The following is a 21,327-nucleotide window of genomic DNA, read 5'->3' as shown; positions in this document are numbered from 1 at the left end:
TTCCGGTGGTCCGTCCAGACAAGGAATGGGTGTTGAGCACCCTCCAGCCAGTGCCGCCATGCCTTCAGCGCCTTCTTGACGGTGAACAACTCCCGCTCCGTGGGAGACAGCTTCCGTGAGTAGAAGGCGCATGGATGGAGTTTAGGGAGCGATCCAATACGTTGGGAGAGAACATCCCCTACTCCAACCTCGGGGATGTCCACCTCTACGATGAAGGGCAGAGACAGGTCAGGGTGAGCCAGAACCAGTGCGTTTGTAAACCGTTCCTTGAGCACACGAAAGGCTTCGTTGGCCTCCCCAGTCCAGCGCAGCTGTCGAGGACCTCCCTTCAGGAGGAAGGTGAGAGGGGACACCACTGTGCTGAAACCCCTAATGAAGCGCCTGAAATAGTTGGCAAAACCGAGGAAGCGCTGCACCGCCTTGATGTTGGAGGGAACAGGCCATGACCAATCTGCACTGACACTCTGTTCTTCCATCTCCACTCCCGCTGTGGATATCCGATAGCCCAGGAAGGAGACTGCCTGCTGAAAGAAAAGGCACTTCTCCGCCGAGGCGTACAGGTGATGCCCTTTCAGCCTCTACAAAACGGACCTGACATGAGAGACATGTTGCTTGCGTGTAGTGGAGTACACCAAGATGTCGTCTATGTACACCACTACAGAGCGACCCAACATGTCTCTAAACACCTCATTAATGAAGGTAGGGCATTACCCTGTATTCATAGTGCCCGGTGCTGGTGCTGAAGGCGGTCTTCCAATCATCCCCCTCTCTGATGCGCACCAGGTTGTAGGTACTGCGTAAATCCAATTTGGTAAAGTACTTTGCACCGTGCATCTGTTCGATCACAGTGGGTATGAGAGGCAGGGGATAACTGAATTTAACAGCAGCCTTATTCATTGTCCGGTAATCAATACAGGGGCGGAGACCTCCATCCTTCTTCTTCATGAAAAATAAGCTTGAAGAGGCCGGAGAAGTGGACGGACAGAGGAATCCTTGGGCCAGCGCCCGCTGGATGTAGACCTCCATGGCTTCGGTCTTTGCATGCGAGAGAGGGTAGACGTGCCCCCGCGGGAGGGTAGAACCAGGTAGTAGGTCAATAGTGCAGTCCCATGGGCGATGAGGGGGCAGGCACGTGGTACAAGTCTTCGAAAAAGCCACCTGTAGGTCGCGGAATTCCTCCGGGATAGGGACGTGGGTGGCCTGGTTGGGACTTTCCACGAAGGTGGCACAGATAGACACAGATAGACACCTCCCCTGACACTCCTGTCCACGATATACTGGGGTTATGCAACTAACCAGGGGAGACCTAAAACGACGGAGTGTGCAGGAGAGTCTAAGATGAGGAACGTGATGCGTTGATGGTGGTTGTGATCAACTGTGAGGGAAATGGGAATCGTGGTCTGGCTGACCAGTCCTGTTCCTAAGAGACGGTTGTCTAGGGCATGGATTGGGATAGGGGGTTGTAAATGGACTAGTCAAAATGTGTAATGATAAGGCCACTGACCGGTCTAGGAAATTGCCTGCAGCACCTGAGTCCACTAGGGCAGGACTCAGTGGGGGACCAGGATAGTCCGGGAAAGTGACAGGGAGGAGGACGGGCTGGGTGGACAGAGAGGAGCAAGGCACATCCACTTCTCGGCCTGTCGCTTCCTCGCCTGGTTCTCCTCATGGGACAGGTGTTCCAGGAGTGGTCTGACTCACTGCAGTAGGAGCAGAGACCCTGTTGACGTAGTTGACGTTCCTCTGGGGGTAGGTGCATTGTGCCCATTTCCATGGGCTCAGTCTCGCTGGAGGTTCCTGGGAGAGACCCGAACCCCTGGGATGGGCTACGACGGGCACACAGGAGATATCCAGGCGGATGACCATGGCGATGAGCTGGTCCAGCGCGAGGTCCTCATCGCGACAGGCCAACTTGGTCTGGACGTCCGCCTGTAGCCCACTGCGGAAAACCGTCAACAGGGCATGGTTGTTCCAGCCAGTGGACGCAGCCACCGTCCGGAAATCCAGAGCATACTCAGACGCTGTCCTGGACCCCTGGCACAGATGGAGGAGACGCTCACCTCCCTCTTGGCCCTCTGTTGGGTGGTCGAAAACGGCACGGAAGAGTTGGGTGAAGCGCTCATAGGACTGTACTTCTGGACCGTCCCTCTCCCAGACGGTGTGTACCCACTCCAGAACTCAGCCTGTCAGCACTGAAATCACCAAGGCCAGCTTGTCCCTCTCAGAAGCCGTCCCGGCATGATGTGCAAGGTGGAGGTCACACTGCAGGAGAATCCCCCTACAGTGAGCTGGGGTGCCGTCAAACCGCTCTGGGAGGGGCAGATGGACGTTGCTGATCAGACCGGGTGATGTAGCTGGTGGTGGGGTGGCTGGAACGACCGTGAAGAGTATTGGGGATTTTTCAGTAGACTATAACTTAAACTATATCTTAAACATAGTTAAATATTTTCAGACTATAAGTTAAACATAGTTAATCACAACATGACAAGCGTTAAGACTAAGTGGTACAGAAGGAAGAGGCCTGGAACAGAGCCAGGAAATGGACCTGGGAATGGGCCTGGGAATGGGCCTGCTATGTGTGAGAACCGCCTGCTATTTGTGGGAACTGTATATGTTTGAGAATTGATTGTTGGTCAGAAAATGGACCTGCCATATTTAAGCCATGTTTAAGTATCGACTGATATGTTTAAGAAACAATTAAAGGGTCAGAACAGAGCCAGGAAATGGCTCTGTTCTTTTTACGTGACAGGGCTTGGTCCCGCCACTATTGTTTCCAGAAACTGAATATATAGACGGAAGAGAAGTCAGATTTCGCCACTATTATAAAATAAGGAAGTGGGCGGAGCGGTCAAGAGGTGGAAACTGGAAACAATGGTGGAGGAACTAAACAGGGAGGGATTAAGCTAAAAAGTATGTAAAATGAGCAAGAATGGAACTGTATATAAACTGAGAGTGTTGGAAAGTTAGTTGCTCTGCAGACCGGCTCGGCTCTATTGCTTGTGTAATAAAGTATATCTTGATTCTACAAAAACTCTGGAAGTACTTTGTTTTTTAAATAAGTGTAAGGACAATTTTCTACAACAGGAGCTGGGAAGGTGGAGGTGTAGCTTGCAGTTGGCATACGGTCCGGATCACCTCGTCCATGGCAGTCCCGAAGAGAGGTCGGGATGTCCTGCTGCCTCCTGTTTTCTTAGGTCACAAGTGTAGAGAGGAGTAGGCAGTCACAGGTTTAGAACTACTGAATTTATTAAAGCACCATAGCTTAAAGCGGGACGAAACACACAGTGTAAAATATAAAGTACTCAGGAAATAGTAGGAGAGATTCCTCTCAGGAAAACAAGCAACATATACAATGACCAACAAAAGACAAATGACAGAGGGAGTATATATACAGTGATAGAGTGGGGATTGGAACCAGGTGTGAGTAATGATGATGAGACAAGTCCAGGGTTGATGAGTGAAGGGCGTTTGCCAGCAGCAGGTTTGGCAGCAGCTAGAAGACCGGCGACGCCGAACGCCTGAGCTGGACAGGTGGGGGAGCCAAATTGAAGGCTTGTGTGACATTATCGGAGTAATCTCATTAATGCCGTATAGTTGAAGATTTTGAGTGAACATCACTACAATCGATGTGCTTCACCCTGGCCTGATATTGGCTACAGTATCTATCACTACATCCCTCTCCTTACTGCAGCAAGCAGGAGCGATGGACACTCTCCACTTTAAGCAGTAGACTGTATCACGGTGAAATCCAGATGGTTACTACCAATATAACAAGTTGTTTATTGTGTAGGCTGCTATTCTACTCTAAATAAAATCAAGTGCGATAGAACAAATTGGCCATGTTAGCTTCCGCCGGCGACATGTGGTACAGCTGCCCAGTGGGAAGCAACTGCTGCCCAGTGGGTATGAAGCAACTCACTTCGGCAACCACCTCGATACAACACCGTTGTACTGGTCATTCACACCGGCTTGTCATAACTTTAGCCAATTGGCATGTCATGGTGACATCCAGATGGTGACAAATACTACAAGTTATTTCTCCCTACACGTTTTAACTAACGCCATGCTGCTGTTGTTGCCAGCTAGCAAGCATAAACTAGCTAGCTGGGAAGGGCTCATCAGGATGACTGACTTAACTAACTGAACCGAATCCATTCGTTTCCACTCTACTCTCAGCTTAACAATATACAGTTGAAGTCCGAAGTTTACATACACTTAGGTTGGAGTCATTCAATTCGTTTTTCAACCACTCCACAAATTTCTTGTTAACAAACTATAGTTTTGCCAAGTCGGTTAGGACATCTACTTTGTGCATTACACAAGTAATTTTTCCAATAATTGTTACAGACAGATTATTTCACTTATCATTCACTGTATCACAATTCCAGTGGGTCAGACGTTTACATACACTAAGTTGACTGTGCCTTTAAACAGCTTGGAGAATTCCAATAAATTATGTCATGGCTTTAGAAGCTTCTGATAGGCTAATTGACATAATTTGAGTCAATTGGAGGTGTACCTGTGGATTTATTTCAAGGCCTACCTTCAAACTCAGTGCCTCTTTGCTTGACATCATGGGGAAAATCAAAAGAAATCAGCCAAGACCTCAGAAAAAAAATTGTAGACCTCCACAAGTCTGGTTCATCCTTGGGAGCAATTTCCAAACGCCTGAAGGTACCACGTTCATCTGTACAAACAATAGTACGCAAGTATAAACACCATGGGACTACGCAGCCGTCATACCACTCAGGAAGGAGACGCGTTCTGTCTCCTAGAGATGAACATACTTTGGTGCGAAAAGTGCAAATCAATCCCAGAACAACAGCAAAGGACCTTGTGAAGATGCTGGAGGAAACAGGTGCAAAAGTATCTATATCCACAGTAAAACAAGTCGTATATCGACATAACCTGAAAAGGCCGCTCAGCAAGGAAGAAGCCACCCCTCCAAAACCGCCATAAAAAAGCCAGACTACGGTTTGCAACTGCACATGGGGACAAAGATTGTACATTTTGGAGAAATGTCCTCTGGTCTGATGAAACAAAAATAGAACTGTTTGGCCATAATTACCATCTTTATGTTTGGAGGAAAAGGGGGGTAGCTTGCAAGCCCAAGAACACCATCCCAACCGTGAAGCACGGGTGTGGCAGCATCATGCTGTGGGGGAGCTTTGCTGCAGGAGGGACTGGTGCACTTCACAAAATAGATGGCATCATGAGGAAGGAAAATTATGATGGATATATTGAAGCAACATCTCAAGACATCAGTCAGGAAGTTAAAGCTTGGTCGCAAATGGGTCTTCCAAATGGACAATGACCCCAAGCATACTTCCAAAGTTGTGTCAAAATGGCTTAAGGAGAAAAAAGTCAAGGTATTGGAGTGGCCATCACAAAGCCCCGACTTCAATCCTATAGAAAATGTGTGGGCAGAACTGAAAAAGCGTATGCGAGCAAGGAGGCCTACAAACCTGACTCAGTTACACCAGCTCTGTCAGGAGGAATGGGCCAAAATTCACCCAACTTATTGTGGGAAGCTTGTGGAAGTTAAACAATTTAAAGGCAATGCTACCAAATATTATTTGAGTGTATGTAAACTTTGTCGTGGTAGAAATATTTGACTAGATAATCAACTCAAAAATATCTCTCAAGACACCGGAGCCTGTGAATTCAAGAATTAGACTTTATTGCATAACAAAGCCCAGCTTGCTCCATGGAACCAACTGTCTCTCTCTGGCTTAAAGATCTCTTATATCCACCCAAATGAAAAAACATGCGTACATTCCTAACTTTTTTTTAGTTCTGTACCACCCCTCTCATTCTATCATCCTATTGGCTGCGTGCTTAGGCCCCTTCTTAAAAAAACGAATGTAATGCATACCATGTGTCTATAAGAATCCCATGGGCCACAGTTTAAGAGCCCCTGTGAAAGAACACATGCATTCATTTAAAACACAGCATATACTCCACGTCTATATTCCTTATTTAAGCATGTATCTGGATTATAAAATATCAAACATGTTCATTATGTTTCACCATTATCATTTCATAACACATTATAAAACATTTATCATTCATCATCCTCCCCAGCCCCTGAGATTATGTGCATGTGGCCATGTGTCAGCTCATAAGGTCATAAGCATAAAGAAATGATAACACTAGTTCCATTGTTACTTCAATCTCCACACAGCCATCACGTCATTGACATTCCCAGACCAGCTGCAGGGAGTTTTTATGAAAAACACATAAATGTCTCTGCTTTGACCTCTCCCTACATTTGCCTTAATGATACATCAAATAATACCATAACTTCTGACCCACTGGGAATGTGATGAAATAAATAAAAGCTGAAATAAATCATTCTCTCTACTATTATTCTGACAATTCACAGTCTTAAAATAAAGTGGTGATCCTAACTGACCTAAGACAGGGAATTTTTACGAGGATTAAATGTCAGCAATTGTGAAAAACTGAGTTTAAATGTATTTGGCTAAAGTGTATGTAAACTTCCGACTTCAGCAGTACGTCTTCCGTTTGGGCACCAGGCTTGTCCGTAAAGCCTCTCCCAACTTCGTTAGCCATGTGTTCTCACCAAACGTAGCAATAAGCTCTCTGCAAACTCGGACCCACCATGCCTCCGGACTGCATTCACTTCTTGTGGGCGAACGCCAGGAAAAACAAAAAAGGGGGTTTAAATACGCACAGTTCAAATCACATGACATGTCAATTAATTAATAGGAATGCTAGTTAGATTAAACATGCAAATAAGTCACAGCTGTGACATTCTCACCCACTTAAAATGAGTGTGTCCTCGCACTGGTTGTGAAAAACACTGCACAATGGCACACGTGCAAAAGTACATTTTACACTGGTTAGAAAAGCAAATATACACACATGAATAAATACACCCTGCATACACTCAAGAAACAAACAACAACGTCTCCCTGAAAATACAGTCCCCCAATACCATAAGCAGCTCGCCCATTTACATTTCACTGTAATGTCAATGCACCTGTTTTATACAGTGTATGTGGCCAATAAAATTTGATTTGATTTGATTTGACATGGTGTCCTGGCGCAGCCGAGGCCATTCGTCACATATCTTCATCCCCTGTTTCCTCTTCTCCTGGTTGACCTGGGGCATTAGGCTTCCGATGGCCCCAACTCCGCCTGGCTGACATCCTGACTGCCAGGAACGATGGTGTGACATCCAGCACTCCGCCCATCACCGGTCACCTCAACCCCATTGCTCAACCACTTTGAGCCACTCTATCCAGCTGTCCGCGGGCCCCCATGGCAGTGCTGACCTGTCCTCTTGCTGGCACATTCCCCTCACCTCACCAGGCCACACACCTCCAGCCATGTCCTTTGAGTCGCCAACGGGGAGACTGGTGGAAAGTGATAGGTTCTATGTCTGGAGTTCATTACCAATAGGAATGCTAGTTAGATTAAACATGCAAATAAGTCACACCTGTGACAGCTACATTGTATCAAATGTTATGTAATTACAATGTTGTTAAGAAAAGTAATTATAATCAAGCAATGTAATGTAAAGTGAAACACAGTAGGAATGACTTTTTAATCACTATGTAATTACAGTGTAACAACCTTTGCAGACAATAGGCTAACCAGGAGGTGAGCTTTAAACGTGTATTTACAAAACGTCATAGTGGAACTACAAAATGTGTAATAAGAAAATGTGTAATAACAGCTGAGGCTGCACGACAGGATCGAACTGCTTTTCCAGCCCCGAGACGGAAAAAATAACACTACTGCTTAGACTGTCTGTCTGCCCTACTGCTATTTGTGATGATGTAATAGTCATAGATATGCTTGATGTAATCGTCATTATATATGCTGCCATATCGTAGCCTGAAAAGCTTTGACCGCCTGTCGATCTTGTCGTTTATAGTTACAGCAGACAAAGAAGTTTGCACAACAGGCCTTTCACCGTAAAGTAGCACATGTGCAGAAGGTACGGTTGTTTAGCTATTTGGAAGAGGAGTCAAGATAATCCAGCCACGCGGCCACTCCGTAACATAAAATAGATAATTAGTAATTACACATTTGGAATAACCTTCAGCAAATGGATTTGTAATTACACAGCCCTTGTTCCAATAGTCTTATAACCGATACCGCTAAACCCTATTACCATGTAAATAGGCCTACATAGCAATTCCTATGTAACTACTATGATGTTACTAGTCATTACTGTGTAGTTACATAGTAATAGGGGCCACTTAATGTACAGCGTTACCAATCGACCCAAAATGTAAAATAAGGATGCTGATATAAACTCAGGCAAATGCTGCTGTTACTGTTGCCTCATCCGTTTTAATTTACTATAACATACTGTATGATTTAGCCAATTTAAAGCTAGGCCTGATTAGGTGGCATTTTTATCTCCTATCTATCATTGACATCAGTGGCCAGGTGTGTTACACAATAATTTTGTGGAAGTGACATCATTCAACCGACATACAGAGACAGGATCACTTGTGTACTACAGTAAAGTCGACACACATTGTTACTCAAACCTGTTCTTGCCTCCCCAGGGTTTTGTTATGGAGCAGGTGTGTTAGCAGACGGGTCCCTGTTTGGGGCGATAGGAGGGAGTGTGACATTTAACAGAGCATTAGCCCAGCCATTTCTAGCATTACAATGGAAAGTTAATGGTACAACTACTATATTAAACCTTATCAGCAGTTCTGACACTTTAAAACCTGAAGGACAATCTGGACAGATCCTCAGGATCCCTGGAGCTCATGAATCTTGTTCTGACTGACAGTGGACAATACACAGTGACCATTATAACATCTGAAGCAGTATCAGTGGAAGAAACACCACACTGGAAGTGTCTGCGAAGATGTTTTGTATTCTACTTTTATCAGTCAATACTTTCCCCTCCATTTTCTAGCTTTAGGTTTCACATCGTCAGTCTAAATATTTGATTGTAAGGCTGAAGTGCAGAAACATTTCAAAGCCATATATATACCATACTACCATACCATAACACTGAAACACCATATTTTAGTAAATGGTTTTGAAGTAAAGAACACATTTCCTCTGGCCAAATCTCAGACATATCTATGGTGGATAAGTTGATTAGGACACTGTTTGTCATTACTTTTGCATTATTAGGTCTTTCTCAAATCCAATGATTTCACTCAGTGTGAACCATTACTTCTGTCCATCTCTTCCCATTCCCTATTATTTGTATTTTTATGGGTTGTATATTACTAGTGTATGCAGTGGCGATTTTAGCATGTAAATCTTGGTGGTCCATACAACTAAAACATGTTGGATGCATGCCAGCATAGCCACTACACAACACAACACCAAACAATACATTCATTGCACTATAACGGTGACTAAATGTACCCACAAACTGTTAGGGCCTGCATAAAGCTGTCCCAACATCAGAGTCCCAACAGCAGTCCCAACACCTTACCACTGCTACACCTGGCTATCAGCAGAGCCTTGTCTGGCAGCGAAACAGTTCATTCAGCCTCATTTACTGCCTTTAAAAAACAAACATAGCTGATATGGCTGACTTGCTTAAACAAATTTGGTTTCTACTGACAATTGAGATGTACAAACTATGGCATAAGGGGACGAAAAGCGGATAAGAGGCAATCCGTAATTTCGATTAAGACAATGAGCGAGCTACGACGGACGTAGTCAATACAATAATTTGTTCAGCACTTTTGAAATGTACAGCGACAGAATTCAGAACATGGGCCGTTCTTACAGTGTTCTCCCTGTACACCTAGTCAGAACCGTAGGATAAATAAAGGGGGCATATAAGCAGACAATGAAAGCTTTTACAATATTCGATGATTACATTTCTCTAAAACAGGTTATAGGCTACATGTGCACCACCAAGTCAGAACAGTAGGCGAAACTAAGAGGTGAAAATAGACCAAATTATTAGGGTGAGGCACATGGGCTACTAACAGCTTACTTCACAACATACACTTAGTATGACTTTCTTAGCTACAGTATACATTTCTCCCTGGCACATTACATCATTTATGCAGCAGCATACAATACATTTTTGGACTCAAGTTGTTGTGCTGTGCTCACTTCAACAGGAAGGTGGAGCGGCGGTCCTTCATGGGCAAATTTTGTCAACAAAGAAAGAGAAAGAGGCTGGATTTACAATTCCGAGTTGGATGACCGTTCAAAACATATTTTGCCAGTTGGAGCTCGTTTATTCCCGACTTCCCAGTTGTCTTGAACTCACTGGAAGTCAAGTTTTCGCAGTTCCGAGTTAACAGTTGTTTTGAGCGCTGCACAAATCATGCTTCATTGACAGCGTGACCAATGTTGAATGTTTGTTATTTTAATCTTGGAAAAGAGCCCTTTAATCCCAGATTTGGGACCACACAGAACCTCCACTGAATAGCAGGCTAGTGATTGCTTTGCAATGCTTGCAGTTAGCCACTACCACTCATTGTTGAATTTACGATTTCCAACTTGTTTATGTCCAATGGCCAAAGAGCAGTGATACGTTTTATTTATAATTTCTCTTCATTATTTCTAAATAAAATAAAAATATGGATGAAACTCTGTAGCTCAGCTGGTAGAGCACGGCGCTTGTAACGCCAAGGTAGTGGGTTCGATCCCCGGGACCACCCATACACAAAAAAATGTAATAAAAAAATGTATGCATGCATGACTGTAAGTTGCTTTGGATAAAAGCGTCTGCTAAATGGCATTTTATTAATTTTTGTTATTTCTCTTCATATGACAAGTATTAAAAAGGATTTGCCAGTAGATTGTCGACTTGATTCATGATGATGACTGCTAGCTAAGATTTTGAAAGTATGATGTTGACATGATCAGTCCAATCAAAGCTACTGTACATATAACGTGATTTGACATAATTTTATCTGTGACCTTGAGCCTTCTTGGAAGGGCACTTCTAATGTAACTCTATGGCAGAACCCAAAGGGCTTGAATTTTCGAGGTCTACCCTTAGACTTGGCGGTGATGTAGTGTCGCCATGAGTGACAGAACACTGAGCCATTCACGGCGCAACGCTCCGTATTTTCTGCTGGCTTGCCCCACCACCACAGGTACATTTTCAAATAGACACATTCAGTATCACTCAGAATGAAGATAGTCATGGTCAGCTTGTGATGACCTACTTGGCTCCCAAGTTATGATAACTGCTTTATTGAACATTTGTTTGAGATATGGAGCAGTTAGGTCCTGTTGATTCCAAGTCTATTTGTTATTAATACCACTGTTGAGCTCTTCTGAATAACACTTATAGGTATTTTTAGGAGTTCCATTCTGCTCTGTTGATGAAAATGTGTGATACTGAAGCCAAGCCCTGAATATTGTATGGCTTTGGATGAAATAGGCTACCAAGGAAAGAGAAAGATTGTTATGCTTCTAACTCGGCGGCAGGTAGCCTACTGGTTATGAGTATTGGGCCAATAACCGAAAGGTTGTTTGCTCAATTCCTCGAGCTGACTAGGTGAAAAATCTGTTGATGTTCCCTTGAGCAAGGCACTTAATCCTAATTGGTCCTGTAAGTTGCTCTGGATAAGAGTGTCTGCTAAATGACTAAAATGTAACCCACAGTGCAAATAATCCAACTTGACAATAACTCCCAACAACACAGACTTAGTGGAGTTCAGCAGCTCTGTCAGTCTGTCCTGCTCCTCCTCTGGCTCCTCCCCCTTATCTTACCACTGGCTGAATGGCAGCTCTGAGGTCACAGCCAGGGATGGAGTTCAGCTTGGTGATAGAGGATGTATTCTCACCATAGTCAGTGTGACCCAGTATGACAAGGGGCTGTTCATGTGTATTGTGTCCAACCCCATCAATAGTGACAACCAGACACTTAACATCAGCTGTGAGTCTCTAACCTTATATCTGCATGTCTACCTCTTCTTAATTATCTGCATTTCGATTGAGCCATTTAGGTCAACTCTGATAATGACCCTTCATGTAGTTAATGTAGTCATCTCATGATTAAGCTCCCTTTAAACGACACCTGCTTAGAAATAACAAGGCTTGATGCTTTGTTACTGAATATTTTGCTTTCAGTTTTAGATAAAGTCTATGGAGATATTTTCCCAACTTCATATATCACTAATTAACATATCATGCTTTAGAAAGATGGTCTCATCATGTGGCAGGTCTCAATGGCCTTATTCGGTCATTTCATCCTTGTGCGTCATCACTATTTCATGTGCTGGTGGCGGATTGCTGGTTGCAAGTGATGGGATGCTGAAGCTAGGTACACACTAATATTAATAACATGGACCCATAATGCACCCATAATATTGATAAAATGGCCCAATGGGTCTTTTGAACATGGTCTCTAGAAATTATCTCTGTAAATCACTGTTGCTCAACCTCCCCTCTTTCATGCTGGGCCCTTAATACCAGAACCCTGAGGTACCAGAGGAGACGGAGATGGAGACAGTCATGCGAGGAAGGAGAGTCACAGGCTCTGCGAAGCACCTCCACAAGGCGGAATGGAAACCCAACGCACCCTAATCACCTCCAGCACACCTGCACCTCATCTCATCACTACCCCTATTTAGCCCTGGACTGTTCTGTAGGATGTTGTGTGTGATTGTTTTGCTTCATGTCATGTACTCTATCTTTGTTCATTCTCTTTGTCATTGTTTGAGTAAACCTTGACCTTGTTAATTTCTGCGTCCTGCCTCTTCGTATCCTCAGTACTCGTCACAGCATGCATGTGTTTATGAGTCGGTCATTAAAGAATGTGAAACAAGTCGTGTATGTTAACTATTTCCTGATTGTGTTCATGAGTCTGTTATGAAATGTGTATTCTTATTGCTTTTCAATAAATCATGTATGGCTACAAGTATTGTATATGCATTCCTTCATATGGGCAGTATATTGTAGCCTAAGCCTATATACATAATATGGGCAGAATGTATATACATTTGTTCATGTGGTTATATAAATGCTGAAGGCTAAAAACAGCCAATATCTATGTGTTTTCGTTTTATCTCGTTTTTACTCCATCCATTAACACCAACCATTCACTATAAAACCTTTATTTATCAACAAAAAGCTTAGCAAAATACAAAAAATGATGGGGCAAAAATAAGTAGGCCTAAAACATGTATTTCAAATAACCCAAAAAATATATACAAACATAAGAGTAAGCCTTGTTATTGGCCTTGGGCATGATGTCATCAATAATAAGAATAATAAAGCCATTATTATGTTAAACAAGACATAGCCTATGGGAAACATTGACTTTCTTCGAATGCGTCCAACCTTCTCCCCTCTATTACACTGCTGCTACTCTCTGTTTATTATCTATGTATAGTCACTTTAATAACTCTACCTACATGTACATATTACCTCAATTACCTCGACTAACCGGTGCCCCCGCACATTGACTCGGTACCGGTACCCCCTGTATATAACCTCGCAATTGTTATTTTACTGCTGCTCTTTAATTATTATTTTTTTATAAATTTTTTTTTTGGTATTCTTTCTTAAAAACTGCATTGTTGGTTAAGGGCTTGTAAGTAAGCATTTCACTGTAAGGTCTACACCTGTTGTATTCGGCGCATGTGACAAATACAATTTGATTTGATTTGATTTGGAATCCATGTTACCTGAAGGTATGTCAGGAGCTCCTCCAGTTGATCACTAGCACGCTAGAGGCTGCTGCTGCCTATTGAAATCACTGTCCACTTTAAGAAATGGAACACTAGTCACTTTAATAATGTTTACATATCTTGCGTTACTCGTCTCATATGTATATACTGTATTCTATAATGTTCTACTGTGTCTTAGTCCATGCCGCTCTGTCATTGCTGTCCATATATGTAAACTCAGCAACAAAATAAAACTGTCAACTGCGTTTATTTTCAGCAAACTTGTGTAAATATTTGTACGAACATAACAAGATTCAACAACTGAGACATAAACTGAACAAGTTCCACAGACATGTGACTAACAGAATGTAATAATGTGTCCCTGAACGAAGGGGGGATCAAAATTAAAAGTAACATTCAGTATCTGGTGTGGCCACCAGCTGCATTAAGTACTGCTGTACATCTCCTCCTCATGGACTGCACCAGATTTGCCAGTTCTTGCTGTGAGATGTTACCCCACTCTTCCACCAAGGCACCTGCAAGTTCACTGACATTTCTGGGGGGAATAGCCCTATCCCTCACCCTCCGATCCAACAGGTCCCAGACGTGCTCAATGGGATTGAGATCCGGGCTCTTTGCTGGCCATGGCAGAACAGTGACATTCCTGTCTTGCAGGAAATCACACACAGAACGAGCAGTATGGCTGGTGGCATTGTCATGCTGGAGGGTCATGTCAGGATGAGCCTGCAGGAAGGGTACCACATGAGGGAGGAGGGTATCTTCCCTGTAACACACAGATTTGAGATTGCCTGCAATAACAACAAGCTCAGTCCGATGATGCTGTTACACACCACCCCAGACCATGACGGACCCTCCACCTCCGAATCGATCCCGCTCCAGAGTACAGGCCTCGGTGTAACGCTCATTCCTTCGATGATAAACGCGAAACCGACCATCACCCCTGGTGAGACAAAACCGTGACTCGTCAGTGAAGAGCACTTTTTGCCAGTCCTGTCTGGTCCAGCGACGGTGTTGTTGCCGGTGATGTCTGGTGAGGACCTGCCTTACAACAGGCCTACAAGCCCTCTGTCCAGCCTCTCTCAGCCTATTGCGGACAGTCTGAGCACTGATGGAGGGATTGTGCGTTCCTGGTGTAACTCGGGCAGTTGTTGTTGCCATCCTGTACCTGTCCCACAGGTGTGATGTTTGGATGTACCGATCCTGTGCAAATGTTGTTACACATGGTCTGCCACTGCGAGGACGATCAGCAGTCCGTCCTGTCTCCCTGCAGCGCTGTCTTATGCATCTCAGAGTACGGACATTGCAATTTATTGCCCTGGACACATCTGCAGTTCTCATGCCTCCTTGCAGCATGCCTAAGGCACGTTCACGCAGATGAGCAGGGACCCTGGGCATCTTTCTTTTGGTGTTTTTCAGAGTCAATAGAAAGGCCTCTTTAGTGTCCTAAGTTTTCAGAACTGTGACCTTAATTGCCTACCGTCTGTAAGCTGTTAGTGTCTTAACGACCGTTCCACAGGTGCATGTTCATTAATTGTTTATGGTTAATTGAACAAGAATGGGAAACAGTGTTTAAACCCTTTACAATGAAGATCTGTGAAGTTATTTTGATTTTTACAAATTATCTTTGAAAGACAGGGTCCTGAAAAAGGGACGTTTTTTTGTTGTTGCTGATTTTATATATTCTTAAATTCCATTCCTTAATTAGATTGGTGTGTATTGGGTATATGTTGTGAAATTGTTAGATATTACTTGTTAGATATTACTGCACTGTCGGAGCTAGAAGCACAAGCATTTCGCTACACCCGCAATAACATCTGCTAAACACGTGTATGTGACAAATACAATTTGATTTGATTTGATGTTCCAGTCACTGAAAGAACTGCGTATCCAGCAGAACTAGGAGATAACCCCTTCAGTGAGCATTACGTGACCTCGGTATTCGAAAACATAATATTCTGTGCACTTCCAGAAGGACTTATTTGCGGTCTGTCGTTCCCGTCTATAGGTGTAGCCTTCATGCGCCAGGTTATTTTTTTTTAGCACAGAGAGGATACATTCGGATTCCATTGCTTGTCAGGGATGTCACCAGAACCTTGGATAAGTGAGTGTCACTGGAAAGTTGGTGGACTATAATTTCCTCATATTGTAGGCCTGCAATCTGTGTATCCACTCTTTTCATTGGCCTATGCTATTAGTTGCATTTAAGACATGGTCGTTAGTTTTATTGATCTCCGTATGTTAATGTCAGAGTATCTTGTCATTTTGGTCATTTGTCTGGTATAAAAAAATATTATTGTAATGTCTCCACTCATGTAAAATGACGTAGAATTGCAGGAAATTATTTTAGAAAAGGTGATTTTTTTCTCAGATCTCAAATAGTCTTCTTCAATTTGTGTGCCTATTATTCTTCACCTGAGTGCCCTCGCCAGCCAGGGTAAGGTGTTTATGAGTTGGTTATTAAAGAATGTGAAACAATGTTGTGTATGTTAACTATTTCAATGTTATAGTCTTGTGAATCTCACAGGCATATTTTTTTATTGGAAATGGGAACAATGGGAGAGATGGACAAATACAGATTTTTTTTTTAATGGACTATATTCTCATTCATATTATTAAGACATGAGGTGAGTATCAAAATAGTTTTAAAAGATGCCTTTCCTTAAAGTTGAACATCGGGTAGATCTTTACTAATAGTCTATAGTCAACTCAAAATATGGTATTCTGTTATTTTGAAATAGCCTACATTTTCTGTATCATAATGAGACTAAATGAAATGACATAGGCCAAATGAATTAAATTAAATTGACTTATTAGACTGTTGAAATGTAGGGGGAAAGGCTGACATTTTATTTAAACATTGGATTTCTGTGCCTCGAATTTCATAATAATTTCAGTTTTCAGACGTTTTCCTTTGGTGTCTCTCCTCACTTGGAAAGCCTGCTACTCACTGATCTCAATACCAAAGCTGATAATTGTGAATTGATTGAATTGGAATGATGTGAATAATGAAAATGATGATGAGAGCTCAGTATAGCCTAACCCTTTAATCATAGGATATTGTTACTCTGTGTCTCTAAAATCACAATGTTTAAATTTCTATAGTCATTTGACAGTCTCTTTTAATTGACACATCCAAATGTCGGCAGCAGATAATTTTTTTTTGCATTGAATGTTCTATTTTCGTAGCTGATCAGAATTCGATATGCTTTAGACTATAGATAATATTCTGCCCATATGAACACATTTATTTTAGGCCATATATATTTTTTTTAAATGCATGATTTTATGAAAGGCAGCAAACAGACACAACATTGTTTCACATTCTTTAATAAAAGATTCATAAACAGGCAATGGGCTATACAGCTGGTATCACAGAACTACAGCCCTGAACCATATGTCAATCTGAACCTAACAAAAGGTGAAAGGTCAGTTTGTGAACAGCTAAGATCCAGCACCCTCCCTCTGGCAATAGAGACGGGTAGATTTAACAGTCCCTGAAGATGAACGATTTTGTTTATTGTGTGATCTTGGGGAAATCAAAAATACAATCCAATTTGTGTTTTATTTCCCCATATATGATGATCGGAGAAGTTCTGTCTTGTGTTCATGCTCACCCTGAAGTGTTCTGGCTACATGACAAACACAGGCTATAATATTTTTTTAGATATTGCCCAATTTATTTTCAAACCCTGGGGGAAAAGGAGAAGTTTATTGTTTGTACAATGTGACAAGGTGATTGATAGCTGTACTTTGTTATGGTGATTAACTAATTAGGGTTTGACAGCAAAGCTATTGTTATTCTTCGATAATTTTTTATTCCTTTCCCATGGTTAAATAACTTACGCATTGATTGGAACCTCTTTTTTTGCACACAGAAACTAAAGGCCATGAGTAACTTGGTAAAAAAGAATGGCAGCGATTGGCATATAGGTGGAGCTGTTATAAACAGTCTCACTTAAACCGTCCTATCCACCGCCTCGTTTGACCTATAGACTTGAAACTTTGTATGTGTCACGTCTACTCCTGCTTCTCCCCTCCGGCGTGCGACGTCACCGGAATACTGACCACCGGTCCTGCGATTCATCATTACGCACACCTGGCATCCATCATTACGTGCACCTGCAGATCATTATGATTCACACCAGGACTCCATTACCTTCCTCATTACCTCCCCTTTATCTGTCCCTCCCTTACGTTTATTCCTCAGTCGGTATTGTTCCTGTGTTCATGCTACAGTGAGGGAATTAAGTATCTGATCCCCTGCTGATTTTGTACGTTTGCCCACTGACAAAGACATGATCAGTCTATAATTTTAATGGTAGGTTTATTTGAACAGTGAGAGACAGAATAACAACAAAAAAATCCAGAAAAACGCATGTCAAAAATTTTATAAATTGATTTGCATTTTAAAGAGGGAAAAAAGTATTTGACCCCTCTGCAAAACATGACTTAGTACTTGGTGGCAAAACCCTTGTTGGCAATCACAGAGGTCAGACGTTTCTTGTAGTTGGCCACCAGGTTTACACACATCTCAGGAGGGATTTTGTTCCACTCCTCTTTGCAGATCTTCTCCAAGTCATTAAGGTTTCGAGGCTGACGTTTGGCAACTCGAACCTTCAGCTCCCTCCACAGATTTTCTATGGGATTAAGGTCTGAAGACTGGCTAGGCCACTCCAGGACCTTAATGTGCTTCTTCTTGAGCCACTCCTTTGTTGCCTTGGCCGTGTGTTTTGGGTCATTGTCATGCTGGAATACCCATCCACGACCGATTTTCAATGCCCTGGCTGAGGGAAGGAGGTTCTCACCCAAGATTTGACAGTACATGGCCCCGTCCATCGTCCCTTTGATGCGGTGAATTTGTCCTGTCCCCTTAGCAGAAAAACACCCCCAAAGCATAATGTTTTCACGTCCATGTTTGACGGTGGGGTGCTTGGGGTCATAAGCAGCATTCCTCCTCCTCCAAACACGGCAAGTTGAGTTGATGCCAAAGAGCTTGATTTTGGTCTCATCTGACCACAACACTTTCACCCAGTTCTCCTCTGAATCATTCAGATGTTCATTGGCAAACTTCAGACGGGCCTGTATATGTGCTTTCTTGAGCAGGGGGACCTTGCGGGCGCTGCAGGATTTCAGTCCTTCACGGCGTAGTGTGTTACCAATTGTTTTCTTGGTGACTATGGTCCCAGCTGCCTTGAGATCATTGACAAGATCCTCCTGTGTAGTTCTGGGCTGATTCCTCACCGTTCTCATGATCATTGCAACTCCACGAGGTGAGATCTTGCATGAAACCCCAGGCCAAGGGAGATTGACAGTTATTTTGTGTTTCTTCCATTTGCGAATAATCGCACCAACTGTTGTCACCTTCTCACCAAGATGCTTGGCGATGGTCTTGTATCCCATTCCAGCCTTGTGTAGGTCTACAATCTTGTCCCTGACATCCTTGGAGAGCTCTTTGGTCTTGGCCATTGTGGAGAGTTTGGAATCTGATTGATTGATTGCTTCTGTGGACAGGTGTCTTTTATACAGGTAACAAGCTGAGATTAGGAGCACTCCCTTTAAGAGTGTGCTCCTAATCTCAGCTCGTTACCTGTATAAAAGACACCTGGGAGCCAGAAATCTTTCTGATTGAGAGGGGGTCAAATACTTATTTCCCTCATTAAAATGCAAATCAATTTATAACATTTTTGAAATGCTTTTTTCTGGATTTATTTGTTGTTATTCTGTCTCTCACTGTTCAAATAAACCTACCATTAAAATTATAGACTGATAATTTTTTTGTCAGTGGGCAGGGGATCTAATAAACAAAATCAGCAGGGGATCTAATACTTTTTTCCCACACTGTATGTCGCCACTGTTACGCTGTCTCGTTTCATGTTTGTTGTTTTATTGAACGTTTCTCCTGCACCTGCATCTCGACTCATTGTTACAGTATGTAGGTGTCTTTTCTCATGCTGAACAAATTTGCCCCAAAGACCCATACGGTGAGTCAAGATAGGTTTTCCTCCATCTTGGACATTTTTGATAACCTTTGAAAAACGTCTTCTCATGTAAACAGTATATGGACAAGGTATGCAGCAATCCATTGTTTGGTTTAGTTTCCCTGGCACTGTTTTAGCATTTGTGGCACAAATCCCATTTTTAGAAATTGGACCAATTTTAGCATTTTTTGCATATCATGATCAAATCATATATAAGGGACTTTGTTGCGCTTCAAATTAATTTTAGATACTTTCAGATGATTTGGACATGATGTGTGAAAAATGCTGATGAACCATAAGTCAGATTGACTCCAGATTTGGTATATAGACTCAATACATTTTCCTCTATAAAATGAAATGTTGCATTCAAAGTCGGCCATGCTACACCACTAAATGGCACCATATCACACCTGGGCAATAACATCTTAACCGATGGACATGAGGCCATGAAATTTGGTATGTAAACCTTATGTACATGTCCTTAGAAGCTTTGTGAATATAAAGTCACTGCAACCTTAGATGGCTGCACCAGACCAGTTGGTGGCACTGTAGATGTAATTTGCACCTATATACTAGAGCAAAATCTATTGATCAAGTGGACTTTGTCTAATACAAATTAATGTTAGATTTAAATTATGGAGAGGAACAATATGAAATATTGTGAAAATAACGCAGAAAATATTTCACAAAGCTTAACATAAACCATTAGTCAAATTGTCCCCAGAATTGGTATATAAACTCAATACATTAGGTAATGACTTTAAGAATGATTACCTGCTCAATTCAGCAACCTACAGCACTAGACATACTTCACTTGAATCATCCTTGTGGTATTGAGAGATAAACATGGTAATGTATCACTGGTTGCACATAAAGGAAGATACTGTAGTCCCTACATGATAGAGTGCTGGCTTTGTTATCCAACTGATCTTGTGTCCTTTCCGTCGTCCTGTGAACCCCATTATTTGCTGCTCACAGCTATATTTTGTAATTTTGTTTTGTGTTTTGTGCATATGTTCTTGTTTTAAAAGCCCATACCGGCTGGGCACCAATTGCTGAAATCAAATAAATAAATCCATCAATACGTAGACCTAGTAAAGCATTTAATCTACACTGTAGTTCTTTGAGTAATACTGACACCTTGTGGTGTTATATGGTCCCCTCTGCGTTTGGTTTGACTGTATTTGACTCCTCCCCTCACTGAGAACGCACACACTAAACCTTTCCATTCACAGGGGACATTTCGGGAAGGTAATATATAGTGTAAAGTGATACTTTGATTTAATTGAATAGCGTCCAAAATATTCTATGTTGACCAATATTATGTTTGATTTACTAAAGAATTGACCAAATTCAAACATTGAATTGAACATTGAAATGCTTGGGTTACCACTCTAAATGGAAAACAACACAGCTTCCTTATTTTTAACACCATAAAATATTCAAGTTTGGTCATATGTGTTATGACACAATAAGGCATTTCATCTTAACATCTATCCATATTATGCAAATTATTTTAGACAGGATGTACAGGGTTTGGTTTTGCTAACCGAAGACCCCTCTTATTTGACTTGATTGAATCAAAGCTATTGATACATCAGGAGAGATGGAAACAGCTACAGTTGTTTCTCTCACCATGGCAGTACTCTCAGGTAAGACTTTTAAAGTATTCACAGTAAGGCACAGAAACTTGGCTTTCAGAGACAGACAAAAGTCAAAAGAAGGGAAAA

The 21,327-nt window shown here is 42.3% G+C and overlaps 2 protein-coding genes across 2 annotated transcripts in view; both read left to right on the top strand.

Moving 5' to 3' along the window:
* Positions 1 to 2,241: 2,241 nt before the first annotated feature.
* Positions 2,242 to 17,858, top strand: LOC311139362 (cell adhesion molecule CEACAM2-like; the record flags this gene model as incomplete). Its single annotated transcript, XM_084174234.1, has 4 exons — positions 2,242 to 2,283; positions 8,724 to 8,819; positions 11,614 to 11,863; positions 17,827 to 17,858. 4 exons carry the CDS (start codon positions 2,242 to 2,244, stop codon positions 17,856 to 17,858), a joined length of 420 nt encoding a protein of 139 aa, XP_084030360.1.
* A 3,263-nt stretch (positions 17,859 to 21,121) lies between these two features.
* Positions 21,122 to 21,327, top strand: part of LOC311140492 (cell adhesion molecule CEACAM8-like) — a 99,749-nt gene continuing 99,543 nt past the window's right edge. The window contains exon 1 of the mRNA XM_084175573.1: positions 21,122 to 21,249. Coding sequence (XP_084031699.1) covers positions 21,204 to 21,249 — 46 coding nt within the window. The 5' untranslated portion in view covers positions 21,122 to 21,203. The remainder of the gene's footprint in view (positions 21,250 to 21,327) is intronic.

The sequence above is a fragment of the Coregonus lavaretus genome, assembly GCF_964263955.1.
Source record: "Coregonus lavaretus genome assembly, chromosome: 13".
In the NCBI taxonomy this organism is placed as follows: Eukaryota; Metazoa; Chordata; class Actinopteri; order Salmoniformes; family Salmonidae; genus Coregonus; species Coregonus lavaretus.
The sequence above is the reverse complement of the archived record's forward strand: the minus strand, read 5'-3'. Positions and strand labels throughout refer to the sequence as shown.